At 44.1% G+C, this 18,933-nt stretch overlaps 1 protein-coding gene across 5 annotated transcripts; it reads left to right on the top strand.

Annotated features, from left to right (window-relative positions):
- Positions 1 to 763: 763 nt before the first annotated feature.
- On the top strand, positions 764 to 10,919 carry stau1 (staufen double-stranded RNA binding protein 1). 5 transcript variants are annotated; one of them, XM_010897944.5, is made up of 16 exons: positions 764 to 1,000; positions 2,003 to 2,324; positions 2,407 to 2,528; positions 3,057 to 3,246; positions 4,213 to 4,369; positions 4,485 to 4,659; positions 4,966 to 5,061; positions 5,241 to 5,450; positions 5,647 to 5,790; positions 6,635 to 6,781; positions 6,937 to 7,015; positions 7,280 to 7,437; positions 7,996 to 8,163; positions 8,268 to 8,390; positions 8,754 to 8,836; positions 8,973 to 10,919. In XM_010897944.5, exons 2-16 carry the CDS (start codon positions 2,126 to 2,128, stop codon positions 9,067 to 9,069), a joined length of 2,148 nt encoding a protein of 715 aa, XP_010896246.2. In that variant the 5' UTR covers positions 764 to 1,000; positions 2,003 to 2,125; the 3' UTR covers positions 9,070 to 10,919. The 5 variants fall into 5 exon arrangements, with proteins under 5 accessions (XP_010896246.2, XP_034143464.1, XP_034143465.1 ...); XM_034287573.1 differs by having other exon boundaries at positions 767 to 1,000; positions 2,007 to 2,324; positions 5,232 to 5,450; XM_034287574.1 differs by having other exon boundaries at positions 767 to 1,000; positions 3,057 to 3,234; positions 5,232 to 5,450.
- The last annotated feature ends 8,014 nt before the right edge of the window (positions 10,920 to 18,933 follow it).

Genomic DNA, 18,933 nt, shown 5'->3' with positions numbered 1-18,933 from the left:
TAAAACTTTTTATTTGCTAAATGTTTTGTAAAACAGAAAAACAGTGGGCAGGACTGACATTTGTCCACAAGAAACTATGACAACCATTTTGTTTGGTGGATGGACTATACCCCTGATTTTTGTAATGATTTAGGATTATATTAGGATCCCTAATTTGCTACTGCCAAAACATGCTGATACAGAACATCTGCAGCTATTTACAGTACAGAGGTAATTGATGAGTTTACCAACTGGTGGGATGATTTAATAGATTTTTCCCAGTCATGTTGTGAAAACCACCCTTTCTCTTGGTTATGAATGCGGCATGACTTGCTTACCATTATCATAGAATGGACACAAAATAATTTGGTCATAGAGAAGCAATATTTTATAGTGAATTAATTATGGATGTTATACTTTCGAGAGCAGAATAAGCTTTGATTTGTGTGTGTGTTTCCTTTTATATATTTTTTAATAATGGTTGTAAAGATTTCACAATGTAAGTGAATATTCTTAGCATATTATGGACAGACGCTGACCAAATAAATTTTCTGAGAATATGTATAGTTTGATTTTTCGTTTCAATCAACCAATGCTCCACAGCACCAAGTTTATGATACCTATTTATCGTGATATAGGTGTGGCCACTTAAGTTTTTCAAACATTTTTCGGACCCTTTTTTTGGAGTTGTGAATGTGCTCGCCTGCGGCAAAACTGACATGAACGCACTAAATGAATAGATGTTTATTCATTACCTACGAAAGAAGCACAATTTTCCAGGCAGACTTCCTCCTAGCTAGCAAGCTAGAAATCAGAACGATGTCATTTCCCGGAAGCGAAAACCAAGATTGGGCCATTCTCTTTAGTGTTTGCCTTGTCTGCCTTTTCCCCACCTTTTCACCACCAACATTTGATCCAAATTCACACGGAACCCCTACACATTTGGAGCAAAAAACAAACCAGTAAAATACTTAAGAAACGTATCCAATGGAATAACTAAGAACTGGACAGAAAGAACGAGGTGAGGTTTAGCAGACGCCTCTTTTGACTAGCTAGCCTCGTTAGCTACTGTGTAGTTTGCTTGACTAGCGGCTCGCGCTAACTAGATGTTAGCTGGACATCTATCAATTTGCTGCAGGAGTTAGCTAGCTAGATAAGCTTCCTACCTCATGTCGTTCATTCATAAAGTCCGTGCATTAGATGTAAGCCTGATGTAAACAATTTATTACAACAATGTTTTCATAGCACGTTTGAAATATAAACACCAACGCCGTGGAGTGTGTTGACGTCACCCTGATACAAATATTGATTGTTAGTTCGCTAACTAGCTGGCTAGCCAGTTTAGTTAGCTGTAGTAGTATTGACTATGCCTATCTAGCTAGTACCGGCGCGGCGGTGTTGCTTTGCAAGCGTCGAATTGGCACAACCGTAAGAACTTGTCTAGACAACCAGTGTCAATGACACTGATACCATTAACATTTTGCCAAAATATCTTTACAACCTGGTACGCTACAGATGTTCGCTAATACAGCACAGTAGCTATCTGAAACCGGTACCTTTTCAGGCTGTGTAACGTTAACTAGCTACATCAAGTTCAGCGCTTTTCCGCTAGTTACGCGAAATCGCTTACTTGCCAGTTTACCAGACAGCCAACGAATGGGTGGAACACACCTTACAGTAGAAAGAACCCCTTAGCAAGTTGGGCCTTCAATAATGCTGTTTGCAGAATGACATTTTTCACTCCAGTTACTCTAAACCATTTCGCAGGAAATGCACTTTTTGGATCTACAACAGGGATTAAATGCAGTCATTCTGTTTATTTTGTATTTTGATGTCTGATGTAAAATCATAACCCCCATTCCAACCCTTTCATGTATGGCTGTTGTCAAGTGTTGCACCGTAGTTCTGTTTTGCTGTCACTGCCAGTCAGGATAGACAGGCCCTTATAAGCCAGTGATCTTTTTTTGTGGTTATACAAATTTCAAAACAAACCAGCTAAATCATTGTTTGTGATCCACTTTAGGCAGAGCTTCGCAGACACTGTCCTCAAAATCGAAAAACGTCTATTTCGCTGCTGCGCCGCAAAGCTCTCACCTCGAGTTAACCTGAGCCTGCCGTCTGACTCAACCAAAGCCAGCCGGCCAGTATGTCCCAGTTCCAGTGTCCGGGTAACCCAATGTCCACTCCTGCTGCCAGCCCCATGCAGCAGCTGTCTCAGCCCCATCCAGGGTATAGCATTCCCTGTGCATCGGGCCCCCTACCCTCTGAGAGCGCAAGTCACCCTCTCCGGAGCTCTGCCCTGCCCTCAGGCTCAGCTACTCCCTTCAGCCCCTCCTCCTCCACAGGTTTGTCTGTGCGTTTTTGTGCATGTGCCAAAGCTGTCTGTCTGTCTGGTGTCTCTCTCAATGGACTCTCTTTTGTTTTTAGTATCTAACATGGCAAACCCTAAAGAGAAGACCCCAATGTGTCTGGTGAATGAGTTAGCCCGTTTCAATAAGATCCAGCCTGAGTATAAGCTGCTTTGTGAGCAAGGACCAGCTCACTCCAAGGTAACTGAACAACTGGCTAATAAACTTGGGTAGTTTTTCTTAGTATACGCCCACTGTAGCAAACAGTTTGGCAACAGGTCTCCTAGCTAGTACAGCAGTCTAAGCTGCTCTTGTAGCACCAAGCTGACCACCAGAGTCTAGGTTTGGGATGGATCTCTGTAAGGAATGACTTTTTCCAACTGTCCTGAATCCAGTGGTTTTGTGACGGCCATAGATCCAATCTCATATTTCAATTGGGGAAGGGGGTAACCGGACAAAAATTATGTAAAAAAGACATTTGCCAACCAAAGTTCCAGAAATGATCAAGGCCCTGGTAGAAGATTATTAAAAAAGCATTTATCAAGGTGATCAGTGTCAGACAAGTTCATAGAGTATCTGGAAATGCATGTTCAGTCTCTTCAATTTTGTGCCATCTGAACACAACTCAGCAATATTTGGTCGATTTCCTCCATGTTTGTAAAAAAAACAAACAACAATGTATCTTTCTCTCTACTTCTCTCCATTCTGTCTGTTTCCTTCCTCGGCCAGATCTTCTCAGTGCGGTTATCGCTGGGGGATCAGCACTGGGATGCTGAGGGGACAAGTATAAAGAAGGCCCAGCACTCTGCTGCTGCCACAGCCTTAGCCCAGACCACGCTGCCCAAACCTAGCATGAGGAGCAACCCCCGCAACAACACAGGCAAGAACCCAGCACAGCTGGCTTCTGGTGCGCCGGAGAGTAAGGTCGCACTGACAGTGGCTCCGCATTCGCTTCATAGTTTTTTGCTTACTACATTTTTCCATATCTTGCCATATCTACCGTATTCAATACTGCTACCAATATTGCTGCTAGTTTTACAGTACTCTTTTTAAACTGCTGCTATGTACAGGGTTATGTGAAATATTGCTTTTATGCTCTTGATATATTTATTTTCTTAATTCTCACTATGTGGTTGTTGTGTGCTATGCCACCACCCATGAGCTTATTGCACTCATGTGTCCATAATATTCAATAACTCTACCGATTGCTACTAGTTCACGATGATATGTATATAACTGCCATACTTGCCATATCTAAATGTTCATTAATACTACCCAGATTGCTGCAAGTTTTCTGTAATTTCTTAATCTGCAGCTATTGTACATTATGTATATTGTTGCTTTATTTTAGTATTATTTTCTATCTAGCTATATTTTTACATATATACTTAACTCTCACCATGTAGATGTCGGTTGCCATGTCACAAGAACTACATTGTGAAGGATGACTGTTGTTCAGTGCATTTGACCAATAGACCTTGTGTGTTAAGGTTCCCGTTAACCTGCGATACCCAGCCTTTGGCCAGATTAATAAAACTGTAGCTTGCTTAATAGTCATGTAATGATTGACTATCATGCATTTGGATTTCACCAACAATGACTCTTGGGTCAGTAAGAAACTTTTCACGGGCCCCAGAATGCCACAGCAGTAAAGTCGCTGCCTCGCGGTTTGAATCCTGCCCCGAAGGAGGGCAGAGTGGTTGTCCTGAGAGGTCATCGTCATAAGTTGTGGTCATGACTGGGGAACCATTGATTGTATGTGGCATTACATATATACATTCCATTTTCAATGGGGTTTGATCACCAAATGTATCTAAGATTTGGTCCCCCGTTGTCCTGTAACGTTTTCTGTTTCCGTCCTTTGTGTGTGTGTGTTCCACAACAGTCGACTGCATGACACACACGGTGGAGCTGAACGCCCTCTGTATGAAGTTAGGGAAGAAACCCATGTACAAGCCCATAGACCCCTACCCCGGGATGAGACCGCCCAGCTTCAACTACAACATCCGAGCCCCAGGGCCTTACCAGCGCTCCATGCAACAGTACGCTCTCTCGTTCTCCTGGGGGGCGGGGGTGGGGGGGGGGTGGAACGCCGGCGTGCCAGACGTCGGCATTTCCCTCCACGTGGTTGGCTCATTCTGTCCCGTCTGTGGTCAGGTACTACTACCCCTTTCCCCCTGTGGGCCCCGTGCTCTACCACATGGAGCTGAACATCGGAGGCCAGCAGTTCCATGGGAAGGGTCGCACGCGACAGCTCGCCAAACACGATGCCGCCGCCAAGGCCCTGAAGACGCTGCCGAAGGAGCCCATACTGCTGCAGCAGCTGCCTGAGGTCAGAGCTGGGGAGGAAACCGCGGGCGTCTGGTTGGGGGATTGCCATGAGTCCCTTCTGTGGGTTTCTGTGGGTGCTCCAACTGGAATTTGTAGGAACAAGTTTAAGGCTTTGGGAATATGGCCAGTCTTTTGTCCACATGGTATCACCTGCTGAATGTTCCATTGCACCGGTCTGCTTCAAAACGTGGTGGAATGCCATGAATTAGACTGAACACTGCCGCCGAGCTGCGTCACAGAGCCATGCTGCTGTATCGTTCACAGCTGTCATATGTTTTGACTGTTTCTAATAAACGTCTGGTTTCAGATGAACGGAGAAGACTCAGAGGAGAACCTCAACAAATCAGAAATCAGTCAGGTTTTTGAGATCGCGCTGAAGAGGAACATGCCGGTCAGTTTTGAGGTAGGCTGTGCCCCATTTCCCGATGGTTCAAAACAACACAGGGGCGAAACCTTTTTGGGGTCGGGTGGATATTAAATGGGGTGGGGGTGGGGTGGGGGGGGTGGCCAGTGTTTTTACCACCGTCTTACACGCACCCATACCTGACCTCAGTGTTTTCCTCTGCTCTGGAGGTCCTGAAGGAGGCCGGCCCACCCCACATGAAGAGCTTCGTGGTGCGTGTGGCGGTGGGGGAGTTCAGCGGTGAGGGTGAGGGCAAGAGCAAAAAGATCGCTAAGAAGCTGGCGGCTACAGCTGTCCTGGAGGAACTGAAGAGACTGCCTCAGCTGCCTCCAAGCATGGAGAAGATGCAGCCGGCACGCATTAAGAAGAAAACCAAGTCCATCATCAAGGTGAGACGAGCGGGGAGGCAGGTTTAGGGAGGGTGCCTCAGTAGTGCATCTCATTATCCCTGGTGGCTGTTTGACTGGGAATACAGGTAATGTACTGTACTTCTTAAAGAGGAACCCATGCTTCTAATGGCTGTGGGCCACAGAACGGAGTGTTGATGGTGAAAACGTTGTTTATCAGCATTCTCTCCCCGACCAGCTGCAGACCAGTCCAGAGTATGGGCAGGGCATGAACCCTATCAGCCGACTGGCTCAGATCCAGCAGGCCAAGAAGGAGAAGGAGCCGGAGTACAGCATGGTGACGGAGAGGGGGCTGCCCCGACGCAGGGAGTTCATCATGCAGGTGAGACCGGGTTCTCTGGGCCGACACACCGTCTGACACACACTCCTGCCTCTGGTGCCGACACACCGTCTGACGCACACTCCTGCCTCTGGTGCCGACACACCGTCTGACGGACACTCCTGCCTCTGGTGCCGACACACCGTCTGACGGACACTCCTGCCCCTGGGGCCGACACACCGTCTGACGCACACTCCTGCCTCTGGTGCCGACACACCGTCTGACGCACACTCCTGCCCCTGGGGCCGACACACCGTCTGACGCACACTCCTGCCTCTGGTGCCGACACACCGTCTGACGCACACTCCTGCCCCTGGGGCCGACATACCGTCTGACGCACACTCCTGCCCCTGGGGCCGACACACCGTCTGACGCACACTCCTGCCCCTGGGGCGGACACACCGTCTGACGCACACTCCTGCCCCTGGGGCCGACACACCGCCTGACGCACACTCCTGCCTCTGGGGCCGACACACCGTCTGACGCACACTCCTGCCTCTGGGGCCGACACACCGTCTGACGCACACTCCTGCCTCTGGGGCCGACACACCGTCTGACGCACACTCCTGCCCCTGGGGCCGACACACCGTCTTGACGCACACTCCTGCCTCTGGGGCCGACACACCGTCTGACGCACACTCCTGCCTCTGGGGCCGACACACCGTCTGACGCACACTCCTGCCTCTGGTGCCGACACACCGTCTGATGCACACTCCTGCCTCTGGGGCCGACTCCATGGAGCTAGAACTGAAACGTGTATACCTTTCCACACTAAATCTCTCCGATCTCCTGTTTGTCTGTTGTGGGTTCTTTCTCCTGCATTGTGACCTGTGCTTGTGGTCAACAGGTGACAGTGTGTGGCCAATGTGCGGAGGGCATGGGCCCCAGTAAGAAGGTAGCGAAGAGGAATGCTGCGGAAAAGATGCTGGAGCTTCTCGGTTTCAAAGTGCCTCAGCCTCAGCCTCCCAAACCTGCACTTAAAACAGACGAAAAGGTACGTCATGCCCCACAGATATCCCAGCTACACCAGCGGTCTAGTCCGACCCCAGTCATGTTCTGATCGAGCCAGTAGTGCCCAGCAGATGTTTTCTATTGACCCTTGAGCACCCAACTAATGTGTGTTCTTGTTGTTTATCATTGTGACCCAAGGTTCCATTGAAGAAAAACGGAGATGGAAGGAAAGTGACCTTCTTTGAGCCAGGTTCTGTGGAGGAGAGCCAGTCACTTGGTAGGTGCTTCAAGAACAGTCTTTTAAGCAACACAGTATATTCTCAGATATTTGCGGTAGACTTAGATTTTGGATTTGCAGTGATTAATGTTACTTATACACTGTTGGTTCCTTGGAAAGCATGGCAGTCAACAGACGTTCTCTAGCTGGTTCCGCGTTGCCAGGTTTTGTTTTGTAGCATGTGATTCTTTCACAGGACACCGGTTTTAATTTCCCCATTCATTCAGTTAGCTAAGTGTCTTTTTGCTGCCTCCTATCTGTCAGGCTCCAAGGATGAGGACTACCGCCTGCCCTACCTCAGCCACCAGCAGCTCCCAGCTGGCATCCTGCCCATGGTGCCTGAAGTGGCCCAGGCTGTTGGGGCTAGCCCTAGCCAGGGGCACCAGAACAAGGACTACAACCACCGGACAAACTCAGCCAAGGTGCTTTTGGTTACAATGCTGCCCCATTGAATACAGTGCTTGTGTAAATGTCACAAAGCACTACAAACCAATTTATATTACTTATTACGGATAATGTCTTTACACTACATTTCAATGAGAATGCCCTTTTAGCCCTGTTTTATCTCTTAATTTTGGAATATTTCGGTTGTTAAAGGGCCTAAATGTCATGGTTAGCACAATGCAAATAAGCAACTATTTATACTCAAATGGATTGATAATGGCTGATTTGGGTGCAGGTAACCGGATACATTAAAACACAGTTGCTCTGCGCTTCACAGCCACTAAGTATGTTTGGACTGACAGTTGTTCTGAACCTGTACCATAACTGTTAGGGTGCTTGCTCTAGTTCCTCATCAGCATTGGTACGAGAGCGAAAGAAAAGCACCATTTACAGCTGAAGACTTCTTTCAGTCACCAAAGTGCAGTTGAATTACTGTGCCCTCTTTTGTCTTCCGTAAGAAACATGAGTATGTTGCCCTATCCAAATAGGCCTGTTCCCGGTAATGTAAATAGCTCATTGGATTATTTTGCTTGCAGGCCACCCTGACGGCCATGATTGCCAACGAGCTGCTGTATGCTGGCACCTCCCTGACCGCCGAGGCTATCCTGAAGAGCCAGAACAGTATGGGTCACCTGGTACCACACGGACCTCTGACCAGACCCTCCGAACAGCTCAGCTACCTGGCCAGTGTCCAGGGCCTGCAGGTACGCCCCCGAACCCCCCCCCCCCCACACACACACACTTTATCAATGCGCCCTGAAGGGTTAATGTTTGCTACTGTTTATGTGAACTGATGTTTCCCTCTCAGGTAGAGTACAAAGATTTTCCCAAAAACAACAAGAACGAGTTGGTGTCGCTGATCAACTGCTCCTCTCAGCCTCCCCTCATCAGCCATGGGATTGGCAAGGATGTGGAGTCCTGTCACGACATGGTGAGACTCACGCCATCACGCTGAACGAGTCCTGGTGGTTGTAACATCTTGTTGCTAAATATTTGCCTATGGACAAAAGCATATTTAACCGAAATGAGTTTCACCTATGCCGTCTGAATAAGTCCACAGTGCTCTAGGTCAGACGTACTGGCATGCACCAGAGCCATCTGAATAAGTCCACAGTGCTCTAGGTCAGACGTACTGGCATGCACCAGAGCCATCTGAATAAGTCCACAGTGCTCTAGGTCAGACGTACTGACATGCACCAGAGCCATCTGAATAAGTCCACAGTGCTCTAGGTCAGACGTACTGGCATGCACCAGGGCCATTGTGACTAACTGATGTTCTCCCCTTCGTCAACAGGCAGCCTTGAATATCTTGAAACTACTGGCGGAGCTTGACCAGCAGCAGACCGGTGATCGGACAGGAAACGGACCACTCTCTGGGTAAGAGCCTGCTCCTGAACGACTGGATGAGGACTAGTACGTCCCGAGCGTCTCCCAAAGATTTTCAGTAAACCTTGTTTCCCCGAGAGCCCGCTGTGTGACGCCTGGGTGCCACTGATTTGTGTTGTTCCTGCAGGTGTGGCAAGCAGGACGCAGACAGCGCAGACTCCCTCCTCATCAAACAGGCTAACTCAAGCACACTGGGACAACAGACTCTGGATGGCACTGTGTAGACACACCGTTGGTTGTTTGGAAGAAGCACTAAAAGAAAACTCTGACACTGTGTTCTGAAAGGCTATTTTAGAGGTTTACAGGACGCCAAGTGCAACTGCAGCCTCTGAACCATCACTTGTGTTAATATTATATTCAATGTTCCAGAATGTTCAGTTAAACAATATTGATAGAAGAAAACATTTATTTCCTCCTCCTTGATGTTGTTTAATTGTACAAGTTATTCATCGTTTTTTTTTTGGTTGCTTGATAGAGAAATAGCTGCATCGTATCCAATGTGTAATGGCGGTCCACTCTGTTGAGAATGGAATAACGTAATAATGATGGAAAAAAGCTTTTTTTGGTGGAAAGAGTTTGTTCTCCCCCCCCCCCCCCCCCCCCCCCTTTTAAATGAGACTTTCTCTTGTTTCTTTTAGTATTATTTAACCCAGGCCTGGAATACCTGGGTTAAAAAAAAGTAGTATTTGCCTGGGTGCCAGATTGGTGGTATTTGCAGTTCTGTTACATCCATCAATGCCATTGCTCTAGGCAAGCTTGATCCAGTCCAGCCTAAACGATTTGAACTGTTTTCAAATAGTTTGTCAACCGAGGTCTGGTTGTTACAGTAGCATGTATCTGTGAAGTATGAGACAACATGGCAGGATAGGATGCAGCTAGCGAACCACTGTTGATTTTCCTCGAGTGCTTTATGAAGACAACCACCTGTAGGGCTGGGAATGTTTAGTGACTACGTGTAGTGTGCCTGTAGTGTGTGTGATGTCCTGTGATGTGTGTCCCCACTGCGTGAGGTGGCAGGGCGGTACAAGTCTGTGTTCAGCACAAGTACGGCCCCAGCACGACCCCCCCCCCCCCCCCGTTGCCCCTCCCTCAGTGTCAAACCAACTCCATTTTGGTCCCAATGGAATGTAAGTAAAACTTGTGTGCTGTCACGCACAAAACAAAACCATCAGGCTTCTTTTTGTTTCATGTGCACATCTGTTCCAAGAGAAAATTAGAGAAAGGTAGAGACTTCTAGGGTAAACTTTTTGGGCTGGATATGTAGGGTTAAACTAGTGTGTTTACCTACATGCGTTCCTGGCATAGCAACTCCAACCCTATGTAGATTAGTGCACCATTACCATCATTCCAGTTGATGAGACAGGCTTACCCTTTACTGTACCATATTAACTGGAAAGTGAGCCATGAGAGTAGTACTTTCATGGTCAGGGGAATAGTGTGAAAATATCATGGCTATCTTATTTCCCTTTCTATAATTTGTAGCCCATTAGTAATTGTTTATCTGTTTACGGCTGGTTTCCATAACACATTACACTGCTTCCTGGAATAAAAAGCATGCTCAATGCATCATCAGGGTGGGATTAAAGGAGACTTTTCCTTATCAGCTTCATGTTACTTCCTTGACCCAAAGTCTTTCAGCCCAGGAAGAATTAGTATGTTTCTATAAAATATTCCAGTCTTGGCCAATTGACCGCTAGCTAAAAATCAATGGAAGTAGTTTGGGCATGTGCGCATGTTCTAAATTACCTGAAAACTCCATATTTACTGTATATTTTGTATATTGTTTTGGAACTCCCTTTACCCCTGCCGATGCAGCCGATAATATTCATGGGTTCAATATTAATGTAAAACAGCACAGTATATGAATATAGTTCTATAATATAGTATAGCCTCATTAGGACCAGAAAACTACTACAAAATACAGAGTCCATAACTCATTGTGTCTCCTCACGGTCAAAGATGTGCAGCAAGGTGTATTTTTTAAATTTGTTTTTATTACTTGCTTGAGTTGCCTGTGTAAGCATATTGTCAATTGGCCAATAAAAGAAATGATTTTCGTGCATAAGAAAAGAAACATGCTCTGCACTCTAATTAGTTCCATTTACTTTTAGCTGTCGATGATTAAAGATAACCAATGTTTGTAAAGGCTGTTTAAAGAAAACAACCCTGGGTTAAAGTTTGTCTTGGCCAATAGAAACATTTTTGTCAATGTCTCCCTTAAATTTGTTTTGGAAATCAGACTTGATTTTAACTGTGGAGACTAAGTCTACAGGGAGTTTAGTCACCTCCTTGGACTACCAGGTTGGAAGAGGAAATATGACTTGTTACAGTTGTCTTTCCATTTATCACATTGCAACTGTGCTGCAACTTTGAGTAGACAAAACATGCGTTGGTTGCTAAAAATAGGTAAAGTGGCTGTCAAATAAAAACAAAATTGTAGTTTGTGTAATGCCACATAAAACAAGTTATTGGACAGATATTTACTTATTGGACAGAACTACAACGCGATTAGGTGAAAGTGAGAAGAGTCGTTGGTTGGGAGAAACCGTTCAGCAAACCAGCCCATAACACTATTAAAATACATAACAGGACACTGAAAACTGCAATGCATGGTTCTGTATACAGGCTTGGTTATTACAAAACCCTCCGAATTCCCCCTGCGATTTGTTGCAATGCATCTGGGACCTGGCCCAGAACAGGACTGTCTAGAGAGACAGATTTTAAATAGCTGTGCACTGCACCAAGGAGCTAGCAAAGACAAGTGATTGGGTGATTAATGAAGTTAATATCAGGATGGCTTTATTGGCCTATTTCACACCGTACGCTGGCTCTGGATGTGCAAAGAACAGTTCTACTACATTCCTGAGGGGGGCAGCCAAGAGTAAATAGTTTCACAGCATCACCCTAGACAACAAGTCCCAGCCGACTGCCAGTCTTCTGTTCTACCTGTCAGTTAATTGCATTCACCTTGTGGCCTATAGACCCACAAAAGCCCTGAGTCTATGATTCAATGTGTCCACTGAGTTGGCTGGCCTCAACAAGAAGCCAAGCACTACAGAACCAATACTAACATGTTTTGGGCAGGACTTTATAGTGGGGCGGGACTAGCAATTCATTTTTTGCTTGGAATCTATCTCAAGCTGAAAAAAGCCTGGTCGCCAGGAACAATGGCATACCACTGTGTATATATAACGTTTATTTACTTTACCAGGTAAGTTGACTTGAAAACTCTTTCTCCTTAACAACAATAACCTGGGGAATAGGTACAGCGGGAGGAGAGGATAACTGGGGGTAATAATGTTATGATATCAGGGCTAGATCGAAGGTTTTACCATGACACCAGGGTTAACACCCCTACTCTAATGATGCCAAGGGATCTTTCATGACCACAACGAGTCTGGACACCCGTATGACATTCCAGCCAAAAGACGGCACCCAAACCACGGCAGTGGCATCTGGTTAGGCCAAAGGGTGGACCACTGGTCTCCAATTCTGCATAGCTTCAGAGGTACGCCTGCCGTGGGACGCGAGATGCTCTCCAATGGCCTTCAGCCACTCATCCAGTGAATGTTTACATATCCCCCGGTTCAGGCCTTGCTGTACGAAGTAATGACTTTCACAAATGTGAGTTGATCAACATTCATAAGTTACATGGTGGGCAGGTGTCATCTTAATAAACAGTAAGACATTGAAAAACATACTTTTGCTTATGTTCCCCGTGGTTCACCCACACACAGGCAGTACTGAGGGGACCAGGATGCTGGCGAAGGTGAAGTGGCCATGGTCCTGTTCCTTCTGGGAAACAAAGGACATCTGGGGCACATACAAACAGACAGGTGGACAAACATGCACGCACACACACACACAAGAGCAGGGGCACATGGACAGTCGGGGCACAAACAGGCAAAGAGTCATATAAGCAAAATAATTATGAGCACATTGCTGCAGTAGTATTTTACGGCAGTCCTTGTGGAACTTCTTCCTAGCTAGGCTTCTCTAAAGTTGCTCTTTGTGTAATAGGCTTACTGTTCCCCACCATAAGAGGATCAGAGGATCCCCCCGGCCCTTTCATTCTCTGTGTGTTTGGGTGTGTGTGTGTGTAGCTTAAATAGGCTGGCTGTCGTCCCTCAGCTAAGGAGATGAGACCTAATTAGTGCTGTAGATTTTACATGTGTCATGTGTCACATTAGGCTCAATAAACCTCACTGTTAGGTCTAAATAGCTGACATATAGGGACAAATAAGACTGATAATTATAGGGATAAAATAACTTGGAATTTCTCTTTCAAAATGCAAAAATATATGTGACTATGCCTTTCTGCTTCATGTTGTTCCTACAGCACTGATAGCACATTGCCTTTCTGTTCAAAGGACGCTGATCTTTTATGCAATTATTGGCAAATTTTCTGATAGGTCAAAAGACTAAATTGTGGCAAAACATCTTCATGGGCTGACTAGGTAAACCCAGCAGGATATGGGCATGAAAAATATGAATATGTGTATTACTGCACATTTGACTGCATATTGTAAACAATTTTCTTAGTCAATGAAGAATGTCAAAGCCATACACTTTGCAGGTTAAAGGAGCCTCTGTATTTATTCCTTTTTCATCCTCTAAATCCCTAAGACCTCAGTGATTATTACAGGAGATCATCCTGCCTAGGGAGTTGTGATCTGACTGTATGTGGTGCGTTACTGATCCAGAATGATTGCACTTGGCCACATTGTGTATTCCTCAGGTGCAAGGACTTTATTCTGAACTGTCTGGTGTATTAAAGTAGGTCATTGGACTACAGCCTGTGCAAAGAGAGCTCCCTGAGGTGCTACTGAAAGTGTTGAGAAAGAGTAAGAATGCTAAGCCTGTAGACTGCAAAGCTGGTGTCTACTCTATTTTGTGACTCCATTCTGACTTCCCACTTCATTTGAACATTCCATCAGGATTAGGTCAAACGCAATGCCTAATTAAACCACCAATTAAAAAATTTTGTTAAAAGAGTATAGGTCTTATCAAACTAGGATATATTGTGTTTCCTGAAATGTTTCAAAGAATAGATTATTTTGTTGTATACTATACAGTAACAAGCATGTATTGCAAGCTCATAATTACTTGAGAAAATTGTGCTGAGAATTCAGCCACATTTTCTTATGCGCAAAACAGATTTACATATATTTTTCCATTAGGAAAAGCTTCTGCAATTTATGCCAGACCGTATCAGTGGAGCCGGCCAAGATGTGCAAATGTCTCTGCCTGACTGCCTGACTGCCTGACTGCCTGACTGACTGCTCATTGCTGTATACCGTAGTGGTTAGAGACGTGGACTAGGTTACCGGGGTTCGATCCTCGCCACGGGCCAAACAAATTAGGCATTAGGATTTGTTCAAGATGGACTAGAACTTTGCACTATATTGTGATTGGCAAACTGCACCGGCGGTAAACATATTGCTCTTGTTTTCAATTTACATAGCGTAGTTCAAATGGCATAGTTGTTAGCTATTCAACTGTCTATTTCTTTTCCAAAGAAATTAACCCTCCATGGAGAGATTCACGTAATTATTTTCATTATAGGTACTGTGTAGCTATTAGCTGATCATCTCCAACATAGTGTACTGGTTAGAGATGTGGACTGTCACATTGGTGACTGGGGTTCAGTCCTCGCCATGGACCAAACAAACTAAGCATTGGGATTTGCTTTCATTTTCAATTTACATAGCGTTGTTCTCATGGCATCGTAATTAGCTATTCAGCTGTCTATTTGTTTTCTAAAGAAACGAACCAGCCATGGAGTGATTGGAGTAATTGTTTCCATCATAGGTACTGTATAGGTTTAGGCTAGCCATCAACCAAAATTCATTTCTAATTTAAAGCATTGAATGTAGTGTAGCGATCCTGTTATACCTCTTGTTGGTTTGGATGTTAACTAATGTAGGGAACTAGTTTTGAGAACCGTGAAGTTTCGATTAATTGGTTTGACAATACAGGTAAACAGTAAACAGACACCACATCTCTACACACGTATCACGTGCACACATAGCCACTGTTGGAATAGCATAGTGGTTAAAGACGTATTCAGTTACATAGGAAACCGCAGATCGAATCCAGCTTGGGCAACAACATTCATCCCTTCTAATGGCGTGCCAGCAGAACTAGGCTTGCTTGGTTCCTTTTTCTTGCATTGTTTTATTTATAATGGCAGGACTATTTTACATAATGACAATACACTATGTATTGCGTTTCATTGTTTTCATGAAAATTGTTTCATGAAATGGATTTAAAAAAATCTTATTAATCTACACACAATACCCTATAATGACCAAGCAAAAGCAGGGTCATGGAATTTTTTGCAATGTTATATAAACATTAATTATTTTATTACATTCACATGAGTATTTAGCCTCCCTTAACTCTTTGTTGAGGTACCTTTGGCAACGACAAACGGACAAGTCTCTCAGTCCCTCTTGTTGAAAAAACACACCCACAGCATTAAGCTGTCGCTACCATGCTTCACCATAGGTTTGATGCAGATGTACTGTTTATCTTGTCCAACCTCTCTTTTTCTTGCCCTATGGCATTGTTTCCCAATCCTGGTCCTGGGGACCCAAAGGGTTGCATGTTTTTGTTTTTGCCCTAGCACTCACACACTTGATTGACGTAATCAACCTATCAACAGTAATTTGAATCAGGTGTGTGAGTGCTAGGGCACAAACAAAAATGTGCAACCCTTTGGGTCCACAGGACCAGGATAATTGAGTAATTACATTGCTATCTCTTTCGCGCCATTCAGGCAATAACCTATATAGGGAGCAAAATGCTCATTACCCTTGTCGTTCATTTCATCACCCCATAGTGCTCCACTATACTGTAAAAGTAATGTCCTGAAAGTATCTCAACACTCACTCACCACCTAAAATACCAACCCAACAGTCATGCATGGTGGTGGAAATTTTAAGATCTGGGACTGCTTTTCATCTTCCGGACCTGGTCAACTGCACATCATCAAAGGAGCCATGAATTCTGAGGTATACTACGTGATTCTTGAAAAGAAGGTTATTGATCCAACTGTGCTTACTATCCAAAGACTTGGATATTATTTAGTATCCTCTTTCTAATCCATGGGTTTATGTGATTTCATCTGTATCTTCTGTGGAATTCTCTTTGTTCTGGAGTTTTCTTCAGATTCATTGCCGGACCAATGATCCTTCCACAGTGTTGTTTCACAGATGGCTAATTGTAAGGTAATTGTGTCCTAGATAGGCAATTTTTTTTCATTTGTTTATACTGGAAGCTTCTACAGCACAATGGGTGAATACTTATATGAGAAACTTTTTTTTGTTTACTACCAAATATTTCCCAATATAAAAACAATGTCACCTTAATACTTTTGCTAGTCACGATGTATTTTATAGCATTACTGCACAAAACCTTATACATATATTGAACAATATCATGTAGTTGTTCTATATATCTAGACATCATTCAACAAGTAGAACTGGATGGATCTACCCAAATAACATTTACTTGACTGTATTATATAGGCTGTGTTTTGGACTGTCTGTTGGAGCTGATTAGGTGTTTATTAGAGCGTTAAATGCAGAGGGTCTCTAGAACTCCCAGAGTGCACAAGGACAGGGGGCACACTGTAGGTCTGCGCGTGTGATTTGTGTGTGTGGGAGGGAGGAAGGCACTGCCGTCAAAGGATTGAGAATCTGTCCTGCCATGCACACACACGGTATTCAGGAGCTGGGAAATGTGTGTCCGAGTGTTCTTTTTCTGCATGAATGGCCAAGGCCATAGGAATTTGATTAATCCACTCTTTTCACATGTTGGTGCACAAAGGGCCAGGAAAGCTAGCAGCTTATACCAACAAGGTTTGCAAGGATGGGCTGTGCAATCCATACAATCTGTTCATTCCCCCATAAATTCTGCCGGGGGAAATGTTTTTCACAAAGTCTAATCTGGCCTTTCTATTCTTGAGGCTTATGAATGGTTTGCACCTTGTGGTGAACCCTCTGTATTTTCTCTCATGAAGTCTTCTCTTTATGGTGGACTTGGATAATGATATGCCTACCTCCTGGACTGTGTTCTTCACTTGGCTGGATGTTGTGAAGGGGTTTTTCTTCACCATGGAAAGGATCCTACAATCCTCCACCACTGTTGTCTTCCATGGACGTCCAGGCGTTTTTGTGTTGCAGAGCTCACAGTGTGTTCTTTTTTACTGTTGATTTGGCCACTCCCAATGTTCCTGCTATCTCTCTGATGGATTTTCTTTTTTTTAAGCCTAAATATGGCCTGTTTCACTTTCAATGAGAGCGCCTTTGAGATCGCATGTTGTAGGTTCACAGCAACAGCTTCCAAATGCGATTGCCACACCTGGAATCAACTCCAGACCTTTTACCTGCTTAACTGATGATAACAAAGGAATAGCCCACACATGTACATGAAACTTTTGAGTCAATTGTCCAATTACTTTTGGTCCCTTGAAAAAGAGGGAGCTACATACAAAAATGTGGATGTGAATACCCTCAACTTAAAGCAGAGAGACTTTATTTTAAGCCCATATTTATTATTTAACTGTAACTTGAATAAGTTTTGGTGAACCGCCAAAATAAAACTTGTGTCAAATTATTTACAGACCTAACTGTACCTCTAAATTATTCTTGAAAAGTGTGTCTCAAATTTTAAACAAAACTTATTAAATGTATTTTTTATGAATACATTGACTATTTGTTAAATATTGATGCATGAAACTTAATATAAAACTTTGAGTCAGTCTGGATGTATGACATTATTGAATATGTGACGCAATTTACTCAGAGATGACTGCTGACAATGTTTTTTTGAATAATTTACAAGATAAATACACATATCTTATAAATTATTAACTATAAATATAATCTAAGATCATTATAACAATACAATAATGGATTTATTAAACACCACTTGATAAAAGACTAATTAGATAATGGTTGTAGGTTCTGGTGTGGACCTGAGGGTATCCCGGTGTACCCCAGCAGAGTAGTTTTTCCACAAAATACTAATTTCCGGCATTTGAACAAAACATTATTACGGACTACACTAACAGTTCTTTTTGGAACAATAAGATTACAGCTAGAACAACTTCTAATTGCAAATACTTTTAGCTTATATGTGATAATTAAAATAAAGATAACTATACACACTTCTCACAATAAATAGTGAAATAAAAACTTTTACGGCTTTTTTATGTCACATTTAGTAAATAGCTCCTATAGCTAGCCACCCTACCAATATAACCAGATGAAACCCCACTCGCGCTAGCTGAACCCTGCTCTCCCTGGGTGAGATGCGTGCATAGAAGGTCAGTCCAAAAATTACTTAAAGCGATCCATGAACTTAGACAAATTGTAGTTATTTGTCGGGTTTTCCCTTTAAGCCTATCTGAGGCAAAAGTTTAATGATATTAACCTAAAAAGTATTTCATTTATTTCAATGTGACATGATTTAGTTGTCATTCATCAATTCCTATATTCCTTGCTTTTTAAATGTGTGCCAATATACCTTTAGCTGTCTCAATATAACAACATACCTTTCAGTAACACACAGATCAGACACTACTTTAATTTCATGCTTGTACTTGGTTTAATTTCCTCCTGCCACGTCCCCACCCCTTCCTGTCCTCCCTCCCAGCGATGTCCTGTATGGTGAGTGACTGGACGGATTGGTCTGGCTATGTTCAGCCCTACGCGGCCACATTTCGGTTAAGGAACCAGCAGATCCTGCAGGTGCTCCAGAACGGGGGGGAAATTCTGTCCACACGTTGAGGAGCACGCCGGCTGGGCAGAAAACAGGGCCCACCATGGGCACTGCAGCAAGTCACTGGGTAAGGTGTTACGGGAATTCAGATCCTTAAAGTAGCTTTTGTTTGCGATTTCCGGGGCAAATGTAATGGCCATTCATGGGGGGTATCTTTCTTTTATATATATATATATATTTATATATCCAGAACCTGTTTTTCATCGCCGCATGTTGCTTCTTGGTGACTTCTTTGTCATTTGTGTTTTTGGTTTTCAATAGGAAACTTAAAAAAGGTATTGAAAACAGAAGCTTTTGAG

The sequence above is a fragment of the Esox lucius genome, chromosome 17 (assembly GCF_011004845.1).
Source record: "Esox lucius isolate fEsoLuc1 chromosome 17, fEsoLuc1.pri, whole genome shotgun sequence".
NCBI classification, from domain to species: domain Eukaryota; kingdom Metazoa; phylum Chordata; class Actinopteri; order Esociformes; family Esocidae; genus Esox; species Esox lucius.
The sequence above is the reverse complement of the archived record's forward strand: the minus strand, read 5'-3'. Positions and strand labels throughout refer to the sequence as shown.

Bases quoted from the DNA above. Each gene is read 5' to 3' on its own strand.
- stau1 (XM_034287573.1), top strand. From the start codon at position 2,126: ATGTCCCAGTTCCAGTGTCCGGGTAACCCAATGTCCACTCCTGCTGCC. The intron at 4,660-4,965 runs GTCAGAGCTGGG...GTCTGGTTTCAG, and splicing joins TGCTGCAGCAGCTGCCTGAG to ATGAACGGAGAAGACTCAGA. The intron at 7,438-7,995 runs GTGCTTTTGGTT...TTTTGCTTGCAG, and splicing joins ACCGGACAAACTCAGCCAAG to GCCACCCTGACGGCCATGAT.